The sequence below is a fragment of the Anabrus simplex genome, chromosome 6, assembly GCF_040414725.1.
Source record: "Anabrus simplex isolate iqAnaSimp1 chromosome 6, ASM4041472v1, whole genome shotgun sequence".
Classification (NCBI taxonomy): Eukaryota; Metazoa; Arthropoda; class Insecta; order Orthoptera; family Tettigoniidae; genus Anabrus; species Anabrus simplex.
In genome coordinates, this window is record NC_090270.1 from 191878904 (window position 1) to 191899713 (window position 20810).

Here is a 20810-nt window from a genome sequence, read left to right on the forward strand (position 1 = left end):
TTTGTGTATGGTATGTTTTGGTGGTTGGATTCATTCTCTATTGAGTGTGAAGTCTAAGCATTTCCAGTATATTTTGTAAGACATGTTGTTGTTATTTCTTCTCATGTGATGTCCAAAAAGTTAATATTATTGTTAGTTTCTAGTGAATTTGATTGAAATGTATAAGGAATTCAGTGTACGGTATTTAATACTGCTGTGCACTTGTGATGTCATTGCCATATATGCATATTACATCATTGATGTATTTGGTCCCTTGTAAACTCCCATTAGATAGCTGGTTGGTTAAGAAATTGGTTTCGGTGTTATTATTGTAATGTTATCACTATTATTCCTGATACTGGTTAACTCTTACTTTTGATAATAGATTTTGTTGTTGAACATGAAGCCGTTTTGATTTAAGGTTGTACTCAGTATGTTAATTACTTCATTTGTTTCCTGTACTAGATTGTTAACTTTTAGAAAATTTTCTATAATTTCAATTGACTCTTCTATTGGTATACACTGATGTTTGTATTTGTGATGTTAAAGTATATCATTCTAATGCTCTTTCTTATTTTCCATTTATTTAGTTCTTTAGTTAGTTCTAGTGTTTTTTATCATCTTCTTTGATAGAGATTTTTTTCTTTTAGCATTTGATTGAGTAGTCTGCTAACATTATAACTCTGTGTGTCTATGAAACTTACTGTGGGACTGATGGGACATGAGTCTTTTGTATTTTGAGGAGTTTGAGATTTCTGGTACCGGTAGTGAGTTTTTCTTTTCTTTGCTGTGTGACTAAGGTCTGTCCTTCTAATCTCTTGTTTTATTTCATTACAGAATTTATTTGTGGGGTCACCCTTGATTTCTTGCATTTCATTGTTGTTAATTACGGTAATTCTTTTGTTTTTCCATGTATTTTATTTTTTCCATTATGATTATTGTATTCCTTTTATCTGCTTTTGTGATAATTAGGTTTTTGTTTTCTGTTTAGCTCTTTATGGTTTTTAATGCTGAGTGTTGAGTTTTGAAATTAGGATGTTATTATTTTTACGGCTTTGTAATAGCTACATTTTCTCTTATTCTTCTCTGTGGTGTGGTTATGTTTTCACATGCAATTTATATGTCAGTAGTCGTAGGTATGGAGTTTGATATCTTCTTTAGGAAGACCACCAGTCTAAAAGATCAATAGGTGGTTATTTATCAAATGGCTGGCTTAAAGAATTTTAACTGTATTCTAGGTCAAAATAATTTATCAAAGACTATAGGTCTAGAAAGCTGCAAGTTTGCATGAAGGTACCCTTAAAATGCTAGAAAGAAGATGCAGGATGATCTCCAAAAATATCTTAAAGGAGTCCTTTCCATTATAATTAGTAGTCATTGACTCCCTTTTAAGTAATCCTTGAGATCAAAAATTTGCTAAAGGGTGCTGGAGGGTGGTGGTAGAAAATGATAAGAACATGACAATGAAAAGTACCGGTATAATTTCTTACAGGGTGAGTCAGAAATATAGCTACACATTTAATCTAAAGGCAGCATATTACAGTATATTGTTGAAGGTAATGATGAATAGTATATAAATATTGGAACTTCATTTGTTCTCTTGAGGTAATAGTAACATAGCCATTTAACGGAATGTGAATACAATGAATCTTGGTTTCTCAAATTACAGTTTGGTGACAAAGCTATTTTTCAGATGAACAGTAGAGTTAATCAGTACAACTGTAATTATTATACTAGAAAGAATGCCAGAGCTATTGAAGAGATACATTCAAAATCATGATCAGTCACAGTTAGTGCAACAATTGGATAAGAAGTCTTGTAAGGAATCCAAATCTTGGAGGAGACTGTTAATTCTAATCATTATTGTGAAATCCTTCAATCTTCAACTTGTGGTGCCCGCAATGCAAAGTTATTAACATGAGACCATGAAACATCAACATGCTTCGGGCTATTCCAGTAGAGATGTACCATGAAGCTATGAGTGACTGTCCAAAGCCTTGCCAATTATGCTTGGATATGGACAGTGAGTTAGTTAAGGCAATAAAATGACTCTGGCTGGTTGTGTTGTGGTTTTTTCATATTTGAAGAATTGGCTTTCTTGTAGTAATGTCTCATTTCCTGCAGGCATAATACAGTCATCACATGATGCAAAAAAAACATGCAGGCAGTAAAAAGTGACTCAATGAATTAGCAGGTCAAAATCTCTAAACTGCATCAATTGGTTCCAGTTACCTTGCACAAATCTAAAAATACAGAATATTACTCTCTAATACATAGTTCCAGTACCATGTCTCACAAGAAGGTACATCCCAGTCTATGGTATGCTATCTCGACCACAAGCATGATGAGACTGATGATCACGGCACTTCCATAAAACACCAGGATGACAACCACGCGGCTCAGAGACACCTGTACATCCTGCTGCACATCATTTTGCTGAGGGCGTTGCTGTACCCAGTGAGAGTTCAGGTAATCGAGCAGTCCAGTCTCGTGCATGCGATGGATCCTGGAAATACGATCAAGTTTTGGTTCTAAGTTCATTTCTGGCAGAATGCTTTGGGTTTTGAGGGGAGTTCAGTAGGCTGATTAAAATGCATTTTTTAAAATCTTTCACACTTTGATCTCACTGGCACCAGAAAGCTAAAATTTTAACATTAAAACTAATATTATAATATATAAACCTTGGTTTAAATATCCAGTATGTTAACAGCACTAAAAGCACTGGTGACCATAGATTAGCTTGGTGCTCTATTCATACTGTGTGAATGTTTGCACTGTGATTTCTGGCATTGTGCTTTTTTAGGGACTTACATTTTAATCATGTGATGCACTCATGTGTTTTTTACATAAGATGGTGTTGTTTAGTGTGTGCATGTGTTTATTTGCTCTAATTCTTCACTTTGTATTATGCCAATTTTTGTCTACAGCCCTCTAGCCTGTTCAGATACATATGGCACATATTGTTAGCATTGATCATATAGAAAACCATCCACTAAGAATAAATTACACATGGTCTCTGCTATGAATACTGTATCATGTTTTTTCAATGAACATTCAATATCTAAAGTAGGCCTTGGATAATTATACGTAATTCTAGCTGTTTTCCTGTTTTTATACAGTATATACTTCTTTCACTATGAATACTGATAACCTCAAGACCCTTAGAACCAATATATGATGCTATTATGAGTGATGTTAATAATAATCCGTCCACATTTAGTAATTTATGAGATTTTGTAATTTGTAACATATGTAATACTAGCTGACTGGTGTGAATATTTTGCACAGTATCATGATCAGTCACTGAATGGATAATACTGTATGTGGAAATTTTTTTTTTTTTTTGCTATTTGCTTTACGTCGCACCGACACAGATATGTCTTATGGCGACGATGGGATAGGAAAGGCCTAGGAAGTGGAAGGAAGCGGCCGTGGCCTTAATTAAGGTACAGCCCCGGCATTTGCCTGGTGTGAAAATGGGAAACCATGGAAAACCATCTTCAGGGCTGCCGACAGTGGGGCTCAAACCCACTATCTCCCGATTATTGGATACTGGCCGCACTTAAGCAACTGCAGCTATTGAGCTCGGTGTGGAAATAATTAAGTGCAAGTATTTATTAATGAAAGATATTTGATTTTGAAGAGTACTAATAAATATCAGTCTCAAAAAAGTTGTTATACCGGGCGAGTTGGGCGTGTGGTTAGGGGCGCACAGCTGTGAGCTTGCATCTGGGAGATAGTGGATTCGAATCCCACTGCCGGCAGACCTGAAGATGGTTTTCCATGGTTTCCCATTTTCACACCAGGCAAATGCTGGGGCTGAACCCTAATTAAGGCCACGGCCGCTTCCTTCCAACTCCTATCCCTTTCCTATCCCATCATTGCCATAAGACCTATCTGTGTCGGTGTGACGTAAATCCAGTACAAAAAAAATTGGTTGTTATAATTATATATACAACATGTATAATTGTAAAACATTTAAAAAGTAGATATTAAAAAAAAATAGATAGTGTCTTTGTCTGATGCAAATTTTTTTTTCAGACTTCTTTACTTTACAAAACTTATTTGAAAACAATGTTAGCAGTTATAATGTGATCATCATTTACCTTTTGTCCGACTCGTTGGCTGAATGGTCAGCATACTGGCCTTCGGTTCTGAGGGTCCCGGGTTCAATTCCTGGCCGGGTCGGGGATTTTAACCTTAATTGGTTAATTCCAATGGCTCGGGGGCTGGGTGTGTGTGACGTATTCAATATTAGAAATCATACTAGGTAGGGCCCTAATCTTCACAGACATGAAGGTCGCCTAATAGGCCGTCTACTAGAAAAAGACCTGCACCAGGCCTCTCCGGAGGCCATACGCCATCATTATTATTTACCTTTTGACTGTAGACATATGTGTCTTCAGCACAAACATAAATATCACTGAATCTACAAATTCCTAAAAAAGCCATGTATAACTGTCCATGCAAAAAAAAAACAGGCTCTAGTAAATAAAATCCTGCCCTTTGATGCATATGACCTTGTGATTTCTTAATGGTCATAAAGAAGGCTACTTTTATTGCAAATTGTTTTCTTATCATTTGGAAAGGCATGGTTGGATCAGAAGGTGTGAGATTAATGTGGGGAATGAGCACAGTTTTATGGGACTGAATGAATTAAGGAGTGATTATGTAGTTGCCATTAATGCTTTCACGGCCCATATTTATAGATATAATACTGTATAGGCTTTTGGGCTTATGCCATGTCAAGAAAATAAGGTGAAATTCTTAACGTTTAACAGAGAACTGTGCTCTGCATCCTTAGAAGAAATCTCGACTGTCCACAAGAAAAGCTTTTTAAACAATGACACTTTGAATTTGGACGTTATAATAGAAGTGGAAATGGTACATTCATTTGTCACCAGATGGCCTCCAGGATGAGGCACAATGCTAGCGTTCGAAGCAGAAGCTGACCCAACCATCACAATCAGACTAAGCTTAGCGTTGTGCCACGTCCTGGGGGCCATCTGGTGGCGAATGAACGTACCATTTCCACTTCTATTATAACGTCCACATTCAAAGTTTATTGTTTAAGAAGCCTTTCTCGTGGACAGTCGAGATTTCTTCTGAGGATGCAGAGCACAGTTCTCTGTGAAACATTAAGAATTTCACTTTATTTTCTTGACAAGGCATAAGCCCAAAAGCCTATACGGTATCATGTCTATAGTGATTATGTACTCGCCTAAGTGAGTTACCACTAATCTTGCACCATTAATTAATCCCTGATTTGCCTTAAGATATCTAATTAACATAATAATAGCATTTTTCTTTAAAAGCAATTTATGAGGTGGTAAACCGGACGGATTTAAGGAGTTCAAGAATTCCATGGGGTACAATTGAACGTTGTTTACTACTGCATGTTGGACAGAATCAGAACTGAGGTAAAGCTTTTCCTCTTCAAGTAACAAATTGGAAATGACATACCGGTATTCATTAATTTTTGTACAATCATAGTTTTTTTGGACATAAAATCACCATTGAATAGAATTGTAAAACATTTTGTTCATTGATTTCTGTGGCAATGAATATAGTGATAATAGTACTATCGTAATAACAATGTTTCGGAATTGCCACTGAACTCCCCTGCAAACAACCTTGCAGAGCAATGTATGCACTTTTTGTCCAAATCACCAATACTATGTGTTTGCACTTCATTGTCCATAGGGAAAAGACGGGCAGAACAACATGTTTTTGGAAGTTTGTATTGTTGTCTTCTTGCGCTGATGTTTTGATGGAGGTGAAGTAGGTAAACTGATGACACAGAGTTGTTATCTTGCACTAACTGTTGTAGTTGAGCACTGAATCTGTCTTGTCTTCAATCGTGCTGAGTTTTACTATCTTTCTGAAGTCGAAGTTGTCTTTGTTCGTCATGTCTCGAATTTGTTCTTCTGCGATCTGCAGTACATTGCAATGGTGTAGAATGCCCTCTGGTTGGAGGACTCCCTCTCCATCTGCCTGTTGTGCATCTTGGCATAGTGCAATGAATTGGCAGATTTATGTTATTGAGGTTAGAAGCAATAAAAGTATATGGTACTTACTTGATTTAATTCAGTTTACACATTTTAATTTGATTTATTTTCATGACAGATTACACTTGCATAAAGAATGTAAACAACTCCAACAAACAGCTGTCATATAATAAATGTAAGAAATTTATTTCACTTCCACCTATTCAATACAATTCAAAATTTTGACATTTGAGTAAAAACATTATTAAAATGAGAGTTGGGATACGTTTTGCCCTTTCTTATGGGGCTGATGATGCCCTCATTATGGATGAAACATGTCCCTGTATCTAATATGTTAAGACCTATTTCTTAAATTTAAATTTAAAAACTCTTATATATTGAATAGGTAGAATTTATGATCTAGTATTTTTCTTTGACTTTATGCCGTATGTTTTGAGCTGTCAGTGGCGAGTTGGCATGGAATGACATAAGTAGAAGCATAAGCTAGAGTGGAGCTTTTAAAGTAAGAAAGATCAATAATATGAAGATAAAATTGGAATTCAAAAGGACAGATTGGGGCAAATATTCATTTATAGGATGAGGAGTAAGGGATTGGAATAAATTATCAAGGGATTTATTAGATTAATTTCCAAGTTCGTTGAAAATATTTAACAAAAAGCTAGGTAAACAACTGTAAAGAAATGTAAATATGATAGGGAATCTGCCACCTGGTCAATCGCCCTAAATGCAGATGGATGGATGGATGGACGGATGAACGGAGGGACGGAGGGACGGACGGCAATGTGATTGCTTAACATAAACTGCTATACTTACTCTCTACTTGTTGAACCTCTACTTGTTGACGGATGGATGGAGGGACGGACGGATGGCGATGTGATTGCTAACATAAACTGCTATACTTACTCTCTACTTGTTGACGGATGGATGGAGGGACGGACGGATGGCGATGTGATTGCTAACATAAACTGCTATACTTACTCTCTACTTGTTGAACCCCTACTTGTTTACAGATGGATGGAGGGACGGACGGATGGCGATGTGATTGCTAACATAAACTGCTATACTTACTCTCTACTTGTTGAACCTCTACTTGTTGATGGATGGATGGAGGGATGGAGGGATGGACGGATGGCGATGTGATTGCTAACATAAACTGCTATACTTACTCTCTACTTGTTGAACCTACTGTTGTTGCATCATCTACCCTGAACTTCCAAGCAAACCCTGTAAGCATCCAAGTGGCCTGAGCTTGCCATAACTGTCCTACCTCAGTGACTACACATCCATTAACTGCAGGAAGCAAAAGAATTCTTACTGGGAGTTGATTAGCCTGGTGAATGGAAACTTCTTCCGCACTTGGAGAGCCATGTAAGCTGTGGCATATCGCCCCTTGATCTGCGCCATCCGACAGGTCAGTCGTTGACTGAGGATGTTGCCCATGATGGGCGGTGTCTCTAGCAGAACTACACGGTCGTAGCATACCACACTGGCTATGTCCTCAGTTGTCCTGATACCAGCACAGGGGAACTTCTCCACCACTTGGCGCCACTGTGGCTCCAGTTCAGGACTAGACTCTGTCTTCTGTCACAGGACAACAGAGAGAATGAAAATGTTATCTTTTAGATGTTTAACATCACTCTTAACACTCACAGGTTTTGGGAAATGCTGGGATAGGGGGATTATAACAGTAAAGTTCAAACCCACCACATAGCTATTAGCTACGTACATGACTGCACTGCATAGTCAACTCACACAGTGTGTAATTATCTAGTTCTATTGTTAGATAAGAAGTGAGAAAACCCACTTGAACTACGTTACATGATATGATCGGAAAACTGCCGTGTACAGAAAACGAAGTTTAGAATTCTGGTCTTGGTGGTGGCTATTCTGAGCTGTGAATGCTGAAGTAGAAACTTATTTAATACCCAAAGATATTTACACAGTGAACTCATACAGCCCTTCAAGAACTCTGAGTCTGCCAAGACCACAACTGCCTAATCAAATAGTCTGCAGATATTGCAGTACCACACTCAATAAATTAGGAAAGAGGCCAAGGAGAAGAAGGCTGGAGTACCACGTTGTCAGCACGACAATTCCCCAAAGGTATTGCTTGGCTATAATGATCTGTTTTGCTGTCTTTGGTATCAGTCAGCTTGCCAACTGACTTCACAAAGCCAGGTTCCAACCTTCGAAGCAGGGTAACGTGCTTGGACAAACTAGTATATGAACACAGAGCTTTGAGTAAGAGACTTAATGAGACTTCATTGGTACACCATGGGACTGACCTCCCTAACCTAGCCATAGACCTTATTACCTACAACTATGTGAAATAACATTGAGCATATCTTTCACTACCAGATCATAATACGAGGACTTGTGGCTAATGAAAAGAGATACATCAAATTCCTAATATGAATCAAAAAGATAAACAGCTCCCTCCTAACTTTGCTCACACATTCTTATCTATAGTAATAAATGAAAGTCGAAGTCTAGTAATGTACAAGGGCTGTAAAGAAAGTAATCATAACACTGTTGTCACTTCGTACAAAAACGATTAAGGGCGGTAGTTTTGGCAACATATGCTTTACGTTGCACTGACACAGATAGGTCTTACGGCGACGATGGGATAGGAAAGGCCTAGGAATGGGAAGCCTGGTGTGAAAATGGGAAATCATGGAAAACCATCTTCAGGGCTGCCGACAGTGGGGTTCAAACCCACTATCTCTCGGATGCAAGCTCACAGCTGCGCGCCCCTAACCGCACGGCCAACTCAGCCAGTGTTTTGACGTTCAACGTGCTGTTCTTTTCAACATTGTAACCTTCCAGTTGTTCTTACTTTTGTTTTTGGTTGTTTACTGTTTTCTAATTAGTTTTGCTCTTGTTGGTTGTCATTGTTTAGTATTATTCTCATTATTGTAAAAAAAAATTGGCATCAGGATGTGGCGACTCCATCGCCCAGTGGGAAACCACTGCAATCAGCCACCCGAGTATTGGTGGGGAAACCATACCAATTTGAGGTATGAGGAAATGCCTGACCTCAAACCTGAACACCTAGGAAGATGCTGGCAGCAACTCTAAAATGCTTGGTGACAGGCTATGTGACAAGCTGGCTGTAAAAGCTGTCAGTCACAATCTCATAGAATGATGTCTTTTGGATGTCTTACCAAGGCTAGGGCGTCCCCCCTAGGTGACGCACGTTGGTGAGGTCCAACCAACATGAGAAGCATGCAAGGGTTACCATCGCACGGGCGTCAACGGCTAAACAAGCTAGCCCGTACAACATGTCTCGCTTCACTCAATCTCAACACTACATCTGGGCGGTACAGCAAACTATCAAAGGCTCTGGAAATAAGATAGATCGATGCCTGTGCTGTGCAGGAAACACGATGGAGTGGACAGAAATCATACATCGGATGTGGGTACAAGCTGATATACAATGGCACCCCTGGAACAACCAGTGGCTTTGGTATTGTTGTGTCAGCACAGTTTGACAGCTGGATCTCTGATGTGCAGTATGATGACCATCTGATGAAGATTATCTTCATCGCAGAGGGAAGAAAAGTACACTTTTTCAGCATATACGCCCCACAGACATGTCTGCCTGGAGCAACAAAGGATGTCTTTTGAGGAATGCTTGAAGAGAAGATGGCTGAAGTACCTCTAGAAGACTACCTTATTATCGCTAGTGATCTATACAGACATGTTGGTCACATAAAGGAAGATCATGCAGCCTATGGTGGATATGGTTTCCAAGAAAAGAACGATGATGGCCAATGAATCCTCCATTATGCAGAAGCTCATGACCTGGTCATCATGAACACCTGATTCAAAAAATGTGAGTCACATTTTTTTTACATATTACAGTGGCACAAGAGCAACGCAGATCGATTACATCCTCGTCAGGCACAGAGACCTCAAAGACGTGTTAGACATAAAGGTTGTAACATATGAAACTGTCACGGCGCAACATCGACCAGTCATCTGCAAGATGCGTATCAAATCGACAAAACCCGAATATGTTTTTTGTACAGGACCAGCGAGAATCAAATGGTGGTGCTTCAAGGGAAAAGAAGCTGATGTCATCACGTGAATAACTTTACCACCAATTACTACAGTCAAAGAGAGTTGGATCAAACTGAAGGAGGCTGCTCATGACATCACATGTACTGTTCTTGGATCAGCAAAACCAAACAAGGATGGCGAAAAATTGACAAAGATACATGACTCTGGAGTGATGAGGTCAGAAATGCAGTACAAAAGAAGAAAATATTTACCATGAGTTTCTTGCCGACAAGACACCATCTCAATGGAATGCCTACAAAATAGTCCGTAGTGATGCAAAGAAGATCATACCTAACAACCAAAACAGCACATTTTGCAAATCTTTATGCAAAACTAGACACGCGTGTGGGCAAGTGGGAATTATACCAAATCACCAAAGCGAGGCAACACAAAACATCCCAGTGCTTCTGTGGCATCAACGAAGAAACAGGAAACTTACTGGTTGATTGGAAGAAGGCAAGAGAGCGCTGGCGTAGCTACTTTGAGAAGATCTCAACTGAGGAACATCTCCATCCACCATTCCCAGTCTCTGCGGCTGTAGAAGGACCTGTCAGAGACATTGATATTGAAGAGGTCAAAGCTGCTTTAAAGGAAATGAAGCCGGGGAAAGCTACTGGCCCAGACGATCTTCCAGCAGAACTCTGGTACTCTGAACATTGGGGTATGGCAGAAAGGTTAGCACGATTCTTCAAGCAGGTTACTAACGAGGGTCGAACACCGAGCAACTGGCAACGGAGCATCACCATACCCATCTTCAAAAAGAAGGGGAGCCCAGCTGAATGTGCTAATTACTGACTGTTCCAACATTTGTGTCATGCGATGAAGGTATTCGAATGGGTTCTTGGTACAAGGATACGTGAGATCATTGAAATTTCCAGAAACCAAGTTGGAATTTTGAAGAATTGTAGCATAACCGATGCAATCCATGCTGCATGCCTCTTGATTGAAAAGCACTGTGAAAAGAACAAGCCTATCCATCTAGCTTTCCTGGACCTTGAGAAGGCCTTTGATCGCATACCGCATGACCTAATATGGCTGGCACTGCGAGAACGTGGCAAGTTCAGCACTGTCACTGCTCTTGTTTATTCTAGTAATGGACACTGTAACAGCAGACCTGCATTATTATTATTATTATTATTATTATTATTATTATTATTATTATTATTATTATTATTATTATTATCTGTTATTATCTGTTGTGCATGAAATGATAGAAGATTTCGTTGGTAATCAACCGTATATTGACATGGAAAGTGAGTATAAGTAATATTTAATACCCGTGCTTTCAACATTTAATAGGATAAACTACGGTAGTGGGTGAAAAGTTCAAGACATTGACATTGTGTGTTAGTGAAAATGCGTTTTTAGGTTACCTAGTTCTAGTTTCGTCATAGAAAATGAAATGATCGAAGATTTCGTTGGTAATCACCCGGATATTGACATGGAAAGTGAGTGTAAGTAATATTTAATATCCGTGCTTTCAATATTTAATAGGATAAACTACGGTAGTGGGTGAAAAGTTCAAGACATTGACATTCTTGCTTGCTTGCTGATGCTTATGGGCTGTGTCTACGACATTTCACCCAGTCAATACTCGCTTACTCATGTAAACACACTAGTATAAATGAAAAACTTCAGTTCAATAATTGATGCTTGAGCTTGCAAGTAGAAAGCACCAAACACTATTCTTCACTATATCACATAATAACCCTATTTTGCTAGAGCACACTGTTCTCATACGGGAAACTTCCAATCTTGCAATCACACTTCTTCTAAAGTTTCACACACTCTGATAATCCGAAATAGCACCCTCACGAAATACACTAATGATATGAGGAATCACTCAGATGGAACTATCAAAAGCATGAGAAAATCTCACCATATATTGCGGACAGAATTATAACACGATATTGGCTTCATCTAGAAACAAATTTAGCACTCTAATAATCTCGACTGTAAGATTACAGAGCAAACAAGAAACACTGGTTGGAAAGACCTGCTTGAGTCGCTTGAGGTTAGTCATAAGTTTTTTACGGGGGTTGGCATATAAAGAACATTCAAATAAAATGTGGTTGGAGTCGCCATTACTAATATTGGTACCACACAAACAGTTTGTATCCTGCGTTAAATGGAAACGTGATCTATATTGTGGTGTAAGGGCATGATTAAACCGTAACCGAATGATGTTAATAATATGTCGTCTAGAATATGATCCTCGTATAAACCAAGGTTTAACCAAGAGGGTTGGTTGTAAATGATAATAGAAGTTACCTTTGACTTGTGCAGTCTCTCTCCAGAAATTCTGCCAGTCTTGACGCCCATCCTGTCGGATAACAACGACATAATCAGAAGCAGGAACAATATTGTTAGTATGCGGAACAGGAAGACGAGAAGCTTGTTTTGCAAGACAATCTACATTTTCATTGCCCTCGATACCCACATGACCAGGTACCCATACTAAAGTTATGTAAATACCGACGTTGTCAAGCATATAAAGGAGGCTCTTGACATTGTATACATACCAATTATAGGATAACTTATACGAAACCAAAGCTTGTAATGCACTCAGCGAATCCGTATAGATTGTAACTCGCGTATATCCCTGTCTCTGAACAAAAAGTAAAGCTTGCTGTATAGCGAATAACTCCGCCGTAAAAATCGAACAGGCACTAGGCAAACCATATTGTTCTTTAACATTTAGAGAAGGTATATAATAAGCGGAACCAACTCCATTAATGATCTTTGCCCCATCTGTAAAAATGTTTATGCTTCGTGGAATATGAGAAAATTTCACTCTTTTAACAGGACATATCTCGGTCCCCTGCAGACAAGTAACGTTAGTAGAGCCATTACGTATAGGTCATATTATTTGAGGCTTATAATAAGAAACCTGACAGGGTAAGGTATAGGGTATTAAATTAACACTGTGTATTAAGGTACACTGTTTCGACTTCAATGTAGTAAAAGCATGAAACAGTACGGGCAATCTGCGTAAACCCTGGCGCCGTACGGAATAATACTCCGAGAGTAACTGTAACTTCGGAATTAAAGGATGACTTGTTAAAGAAAACTTTTTAAGTAAATATTTCGTCGCAAGTATTTTCCTACGTACTTGTAAGGGAGCTTCGCAGGATTCAACTAAAAGTGCATTGGTAGGTGTGGACTTTAAAGCTCCAATACAGGAGCGTATTGCTTTATATTGACAAGTGTTAAGAATATTCAAGTTAGTATACGATGCTACGTCAAAAATATGCGATCCGTAGTCCAATATCGATCGAATAGTGGTTTTGTACAAAGATAGCACCACAACGGGATCTGCCCCCCATTGCCTACGGGTTACAGCTTGTATTACCTGAATATACCGTTCACTCTTCGAACGCAAATATAAAAAATGATGTTTCCATGTAAGTTTTTGATCGATGAATAACCCAAGATATTTATGGTGACTAACCACTGGTATTTCATACTGATCAAAAGCAAGTGGCGATCGGTCATAGGTTCGGTGATGTGTAAATATCATTGCTCGACATTTCGCTATGGAAAGATTTAACCCATGGGCCTCTAACCATGTTCTAGCTTCATGAAGCGTGAAACCAATATGTTGTCTACAGAGCTGTAAATATTCATGTGTATAATAAAGCAAAAAATCGTCAGCATACGCCTGTAGTCGAGCATGACGTAAAATGACCGTTTCAAAATCTTTCATGAAAAGAGCGAAAAGAATACCAGTCAGAATATCGCCCTGTGGCAACCCATTACTTACCTGCCGGGGCTGGATTGTATAAGGTGTCGATTTAAATCTGAGTGTTCGATAAGTCAGAAGTTGTCTGAGAATGCTAATAAATCCCTCAGGAATCTTAAGAGTTGCAAGTTTTTCCCATAATATGTTCAAAGGTACGGAATCATAAGCCCGTTGAATATCAAGAAAAACCGCTATGGTACTATGTTTTCTATCACGAGCTAATAGTAAATCGATAACAAAACTATTAAATGCATCAGATGTACTGCGTCCCTTAAAAAAAGCATATTGATATCGAGGCGTCAAGTTATAGTATTCTAATACCCATAGGATTCTTCGAAGTAAGATCTTTAGAAAGACTTTACGGAGGCACGAAGCGAGTACTATACCGCGATAATTACTGACCTCAGTGGGTAACTGCTTATTTTTAAGAATGGGAATTAGAAAAAATTCATTCCAACTAACAGGTGTACTATGATTGCGAAAAATATAATTATACCTGTTTAATAATGCCTTCTTTGCTCTAATAGGTAATAATTGGAGCATTTTATATGATACATTATCTGGACCTGGGGAGGAATTTGAGCACGATTGGAGTACTGCCTCTAATTCCTGATAATCGCAGGGTTGTAGCAATACGGAAAAACGTGCGTCTAGTGGGTCTTGGGAATGAACATACTGTGGCACAACAAAATCTGGGGTCTCTCTAACAAGAAAATCTGATAATACCTGACCTGGGATGGTCTTGGCAGGGGAGTGCTGCGTAACTCGTGTGATTGCCCTGATGGCATTCCACAAGTCTGCAATTGGAACCTGACGCGTGAAGGACGATATAAACTCCCTCCAAGCGACACGACGTTTTTGATGGAAAATTCGGCGGGTGTGTGCTATGTGTCGTTTGAGCCGGAAGTAATTTTCAGGTGTTGCGTGCTGCCTATATTGTCAAAAAAGTACTTTGCGGGTTTGAATCAGCAAATGACATTCCTCGTCCCACCACTTAACATGCACAGGTTTCCTAGAAGATAAAAGGGGTGAAACGATGATAGGGTGGTGAAGATTAATATAATCTGTTAAAATTTGCAGTAAAGTTTGATATGAAAAATTATTGTCCGGTATTTTTTGTAACGCATCCTCAATGTAAGCGGTATATATTTGCGGTTTAAATCTCCTCAAAGATCGAATCATGTTATTTTGAAATGTGTGGTGCGGTGGAGAAAAGGGTCTGCCGACACCATAAGAAATAACAATAGGGAAATGATCACTGGAATAAGTATCACTCAAAGTATGCCATGTAGTGGTAGACACCATATTTCGCTTACACAATGTTAAATCTACTGCGCTAGGAGGGGCAGAAGGCGCAGTCAAACGCGTAGGAGAGCCATCATTCAAAATAGCAAAAGCATGGTTATTTACTTCATTAAGGAACTGTGTACCTTGAAGTGTATCCAATTTTCCTCCCCACAGTGTGTGATGAAGATTAAAGTCCCCAAAGATAAAAACATATGGTTCGGTAGTAAATTGTTGAAAGAATTGGCTCCATTGTCTCTCAGTAATGGAAAAGTCAGGAGGACAGTAGATATTCACAAGTAAAAGATGCATATAATATAATCCTATAACATATGTATGGGGTATGGCCTGAATATTCGAATGGATGCGATATGTCACGGACGAGTGGACCAAAAAGGCAACCCCACTGTAACCGGGTCCATCATTACGTAAAACTTTGTAATTAGGATACTTAATGCGAGTCTCAAGATTAAACCAAGTTTCTTGTATAGCTAAAAAGTGAGGTACTCTTTCCTGAATTAATTTAAATAGCTCATGACGCTTGTTCATGAGACTTCTAGCGTTCCATTGAGTGATTCTGATCATAGAATTGAATAAAACTGCAAACCCTGTCCCTTAACTGGAATACATTATGAGCTAACGCGGGGTGATCACCCAATAATTGTACCAATTGCTGAATAGAATGATAAAGACCACTTTGAAGATATTCTCTTTGCCTATGAAATGACGAAAGCGGTTGCGCCATTGAGGCGCTACTCGTGGCAACAGGTTCGTCCAAAGGTGCCTCCATCCGCCGGCTTGCGCCATTGGAAACAGGTGTAACTCTTGAAGCTGCCATCTCCATGCGGGGAATCTCTCGAACCAAATTTTGATAACCTTCCTTATCATATCCTGGGGCTGGTACTGGTCGCGGTGATTTTAAAATTACTTGTGTGAATTTTCTCTTACGGGGATTCGACTGTGTAGGAGTCTGCTCCTCCCCATTTAAAGGGGGAAAATGTTGGGAATTGTCTACTACATTATATTCACTAGGTTGGACTTTTTGTACAGCGTCCTTGAACGATAAGTTCTGATGGCTCATGATCTTTTTAATGTGGACTTGCTGTTGGTGAGTTGGAGAGTCAACATCGCCAGTTGAATGGGTGCCGCGACAATGCACGCATTGCAGGCAAGTTTCCGTACAGTTCGCCGTAGTATGGTGCAATGCACATTTCCCACACCTGGGACTTGTCGCTCTGCAATGCTTATCAACGTGACCGTACCGTTGGCATTTTTTACAGATGATGGGAGCAAAAACATATGGCTTCACCTCTAAATGCACCTGATATAATGACACATACTGTGGAAGTTTCTGCGCACGAAAAACCACTTTTATAGATCCAGTAGGGACATACTGTGTGCCTTCTTCGTTAACAATTCTACGGTTCAAACGCTTTACAGATTTTATAGTAGCAGGAGACTTTAAGTGCTTTAATATAGCATCCTCTTTCAAGGTCTTCTCTACTCCCCTGATAACTCCTACCCGCAATACATTAGAGCTAGGTATGTATGCCCGTAACTTAAGCTCAACTAATAATGGGTGTTTCAAAAATAAATTTGCCTGTACGGCATATACAAATTCTATTTGTACCCTATTTCGTCCCTTGCGGCCCATTGATTTTATGCCGGGAATATTTTTCTCATAGAAAATTCTACCCAGGGTCATAGGATGCATGTTACCGACATTGCCTGTTGCTGTGGACTCCACAAAAATAATGAAAGGTCCATAATGAGTACTAGGATAAAGTTCCTGCGACTCAGTCTTCGAAATCGAAGCATCAGCCTCTTTATTCACCACCGCATTGGGTGTATTCGATTTACTCACTGTACCACTATTCTCACTTAGACTATCATCCTCATCCTGGTCCATTTGTACTGTCTCTTCCCGAGCAACTGTGAGGGTTGAAGGATCAGGAGACTCCTCACCACCACTTTGCTCCCCCATAACGTACGAATTACACTCGTAGAATCACTACTCAATACCGTCCACGCTACCTCTTCACAGCGACTGTCAACTCAACTGCACACGAGCACTGCTAAGAGGGAACTGGAATCGACAACGGACAGATTGGCGGGCAATTGACACATGCCATTGACATTGTGTGTTAGTGAAAATGCGTTTAAAGGTTACCTAGCTTCGTCATAGAAAATGACAGAGAATAGATATATCTCTGCGACCTGAGCAGTGTTGCCAACACAATTCTCGTTTTATGAGCTAGACTATCATCCAATATAAGCTAGAAAAAGCTAAATCATAACTAGAAAAAGTTAAAAAAATAAGCCAAACTTCTGTAGCACTGGTTACCGGATAGGGAATTAAATTGTTCTTTGTTCTGTTCAATTAGCAAATGACTATAACTGTAAACCATGCACTTTTAATTGTGTACACTGAGCTAGTCTTGGCAGACTGGTTTTAGACAACAACAACAACAACAAAAACAACAAAAACGGAAGATAAATATCTTCCTTTCTTTTTCTCTCCACGAAAAGATAGGAAAGACAGTCTATACAATTTTTTGCAGAGTACAGACCCAACGATTGCGTGAAAGGTTTATCACTAGTCTGACTAAGAATATGTAAATACAATGTACCATTTAAGTTACCGTACAGCATTAACGTTTATTGAACCTCTAATTTTCAATTCATTAATTGCATTTTGCCAAGCAACGGAATATTGGAAAGTTAAAAAGAATATGTTTATAAATGAGTACATTTCTGTGATGGAAACTAAAGGTAATATTTGCAATAAATTAAAGAACTTGCTGATAAGTCAGTGTACTGTATAATTTGGAATGCCGTAAATCGAGATATTAATTCCTCCTAGAAAACGTAGATGGGATCATAAATAATGCAAGATGTATTTTAAGGTCAAAAACCTAAAAATATGGGGAGGACCTACAATTTGGTAATTCTACACTGAAGACTAGGAATAACACAAGTTCAGTTATATTTTAACGAAATTATTTGTATTACAATTATTACCTGATTTATAAGTGAAGTTCTAGGGGATCTTCAGGACCACTGTCTGAATTTTCGGGGAACAGAAGGGACAAATCAGCATCTTCCTCACTTGCTTCTGCAGAACTTTGCTGTGAAGTACCAGCACGAGGTTTAATGCCACTTGGATCACCCCTATAAGCAACTGCTGTCCCTACTTTGCGTAACACCTCCGGGGGAAACTGGTAGTTTTTGCAACACTTCCCAATGCGACGAATGCAGTGAATAGCATACGCAACGTATCATTACAAGCCCTGAACATTCCTTGTGCAACTTGGCATAAACCCCGTTATTGACGCTGGTCATGACGGAGGCATTATCGACACCAATCCCTTTTAAATTGCCTATGTTTAACTGTTAATCTCTCAATGTTTTCAGCACACAAGCGGTGATAGGTTCAGAATCGCAGCCGTGTAGTTCGGAAAAAGATAGAAATCTGGATGTCAGTCCTCCAGTCTTAACACCAAAATACAGAATTGCTATCCCCAAGATTTTAGTAACACTGATGTCGTTAGACTCATCGATAATTATACTAAAAGGCCCACTGCCAATATCTTCTAGCAAAAGCTAATCCTTATCGCCCGATGACCTCACAAAACTTAAATATATCTGACCAATATCTACTGCTCCGGCTGGGCCGGGGGTGATTCACGTACTATGTCCAAGCGATGATAGCTAGTTCCGCTGTTGCTATCAAATCAGTGACATGATCCAAGAAACAAACACAAGGAGAGAGAGAGAGAGAGAGAGAGAGAGAGATAGTAAACCTTCCTCCATAACTGGGGGAATACCACCACCAAGTCACATGAGGCACGTTGGATGAAATAAGCTAGATTTAGCGGGGAAAAGGCTACAGCGGGAATATTGATTTTTTGCCGCTAAACGTTGGTTTAAATACGCTAGAATTAGGTTGAAAAAAGCTAAATTGGCAACACTGGACCTGAGTCACGGCCAGCTGGACTCCCTACTCACGGCACGATGTCGGGAGCTGGAATCCAGTGCGACTCTGTGGATTTGAATCCAGCATCTATGGAACATGGCCATAATATCATGGACGTGGAGCGCACGCATGATACATGCAATAGAAGTATTAAGCAGAATGCGAAAACGAATCTGAGGCTTGATATCACTCAACAAATTATGGAGGATATGCTACAAAAGGAAGAACAACTGGAAATCGCCAGGGGCCTGTTGAAAAGTATTCTTGCAATTCAGCAGAAAAATATGAAGATTGAAATTCAGCAAGGTTTAAGGAAATTGGAGGAAGCCCTAGATGCGGGATCTACGCACAGAAAAGCCTGGAAAGCAACTAGAGCATTAATGCAAACGGATTTGCCCGATCAAGAGAAAGTAGAACAGAGCACCGCAAACAGAAACGTAGAACAGGATAACTGGGAAATAGCGTTATCCAAGAAGAAGAAGAAGAAGAAGAAGAAGAAGAAGAGGAAGAAGAAGAAGAAGAAGAGGGAACAGAGGCAGAAGAAGGCAGATGAAGATGAAGGTACTCAACCTGAACCAGTACCGGTATCTGAAACTGTTAAAAAGAACGAGCAACGGAAACGTTCAACTATAAGAAGCCGCCCAGAAGCCGTACTTATTAAACCGATGAATGGCAAGACTTTTGCAGATGTTGTGAAGGATATCCGCAGCAAGGTGAACCCAGAAGACAGTGGCGCCAGTGTTAGATCGATCAGGAAAACTATGTCTGGAGCAGTTCTTCTTGAATTTAATAAGGCCACGGAAAAGGAGAATAGGGACAATTTTAATAAATCACTTAAAGGCGCTCTTGGACATGATGGCGAAGTAAAGGTTTTGACGCCTAGAACTACATTGGAAATTCGGGATATGGACAGTGCCACCACTATTTCCGACGTAGAGGAGGCTGTAAGGCGAGAATTAGAAAATCTTAATCAAGAATTGAAGGTCTCAATCACAAATCCGAACAGCAGGGGACAAAAACTCGCCATCGTGGAGATAGAAGATAGCGAGGCACGAAAGAAAGCTGTTAGACATAGGCAAAATTAAACTAGGCTGGCTATACTGCAGAGCAAGACGGTGGGCCGTAGTTCCTCGGTGCTTTAGATGTCTGTCATATGGGCATCAAGCACGAAACTGTCAAGGATTGGACAGAAGTAAACTCTGCTTTGAGTGCGGAGAAGCTGGTCACAAGGCAGTAGGATGCAAAACGAATCCACGATGCATAATTTGCACAGATATGGGCGTTGAAGAGTCAAAACGACATCATGCTCTTGGCTCAGGCAAGTGTATTGTGTTTCGTGAAGCACTAGAAAAGGCCAAAAAGCAGTGGTGAATGGTACAGAGCCTTCAAGCCAATATACACAGGAGTCTAACTGCCAATGATCTATTGACGCAGATGATCTATGAGATAGGAGCAGACATCTTGATTCTCAGCGAACAATAGGCCTATCAAGACAGAGAACAACCAGGCTGGTTTTCAGACAATCTAGGGACAGCTGCGATATGGGTACCAGACCTTGGAAAATACTCAGTTACAAATCAAGGATGCGGAGATGGGTTCGTCTGGGTCCAAGTTGAGAAGGTAATTTTTGTCAGCTGTTATTTTACCCCGAACGAGGCTATTTCTGACTTCCAGACAAAACTAGATGGGCTTGAAGATACTCTGCAAGGGATGAACACTAACCTAGTTGTTGCTGGTGATTTTAATGCTCAAGCAGTTG

At 39.6% G+C, this 20810-nt stretch overlaps 1 protein-coding gene across 1 annotated transcript in view; it reads right to left on the minus strand.

Moving 5' to 3' along the window:
* Positions 1-1426: 1426 nt before the first annotated feature.
* LOC136875929 (glutamate receptor 1-like) overlaps positions 1427-20810 on the minus strand; it is an 82411-nt gene continuing 63027 nt past the window's right edge. The window contains exons 5-6 of the mRNA XM_067149548.2: positions 7303-7568; positions 1427-2485 (exon numbers count right to left, since the gene is read on the minus strand). Of these exons, the coding sequence (XP_067005649.2) occupies positions 2272-2485; positions 7303-7568 (480 nt within the window). The 3' untranslated portion in view covers positions 1427-2271. The remainder of the gene's footprint in view (positions 2486-7302; positions 7569-20810) is intronic.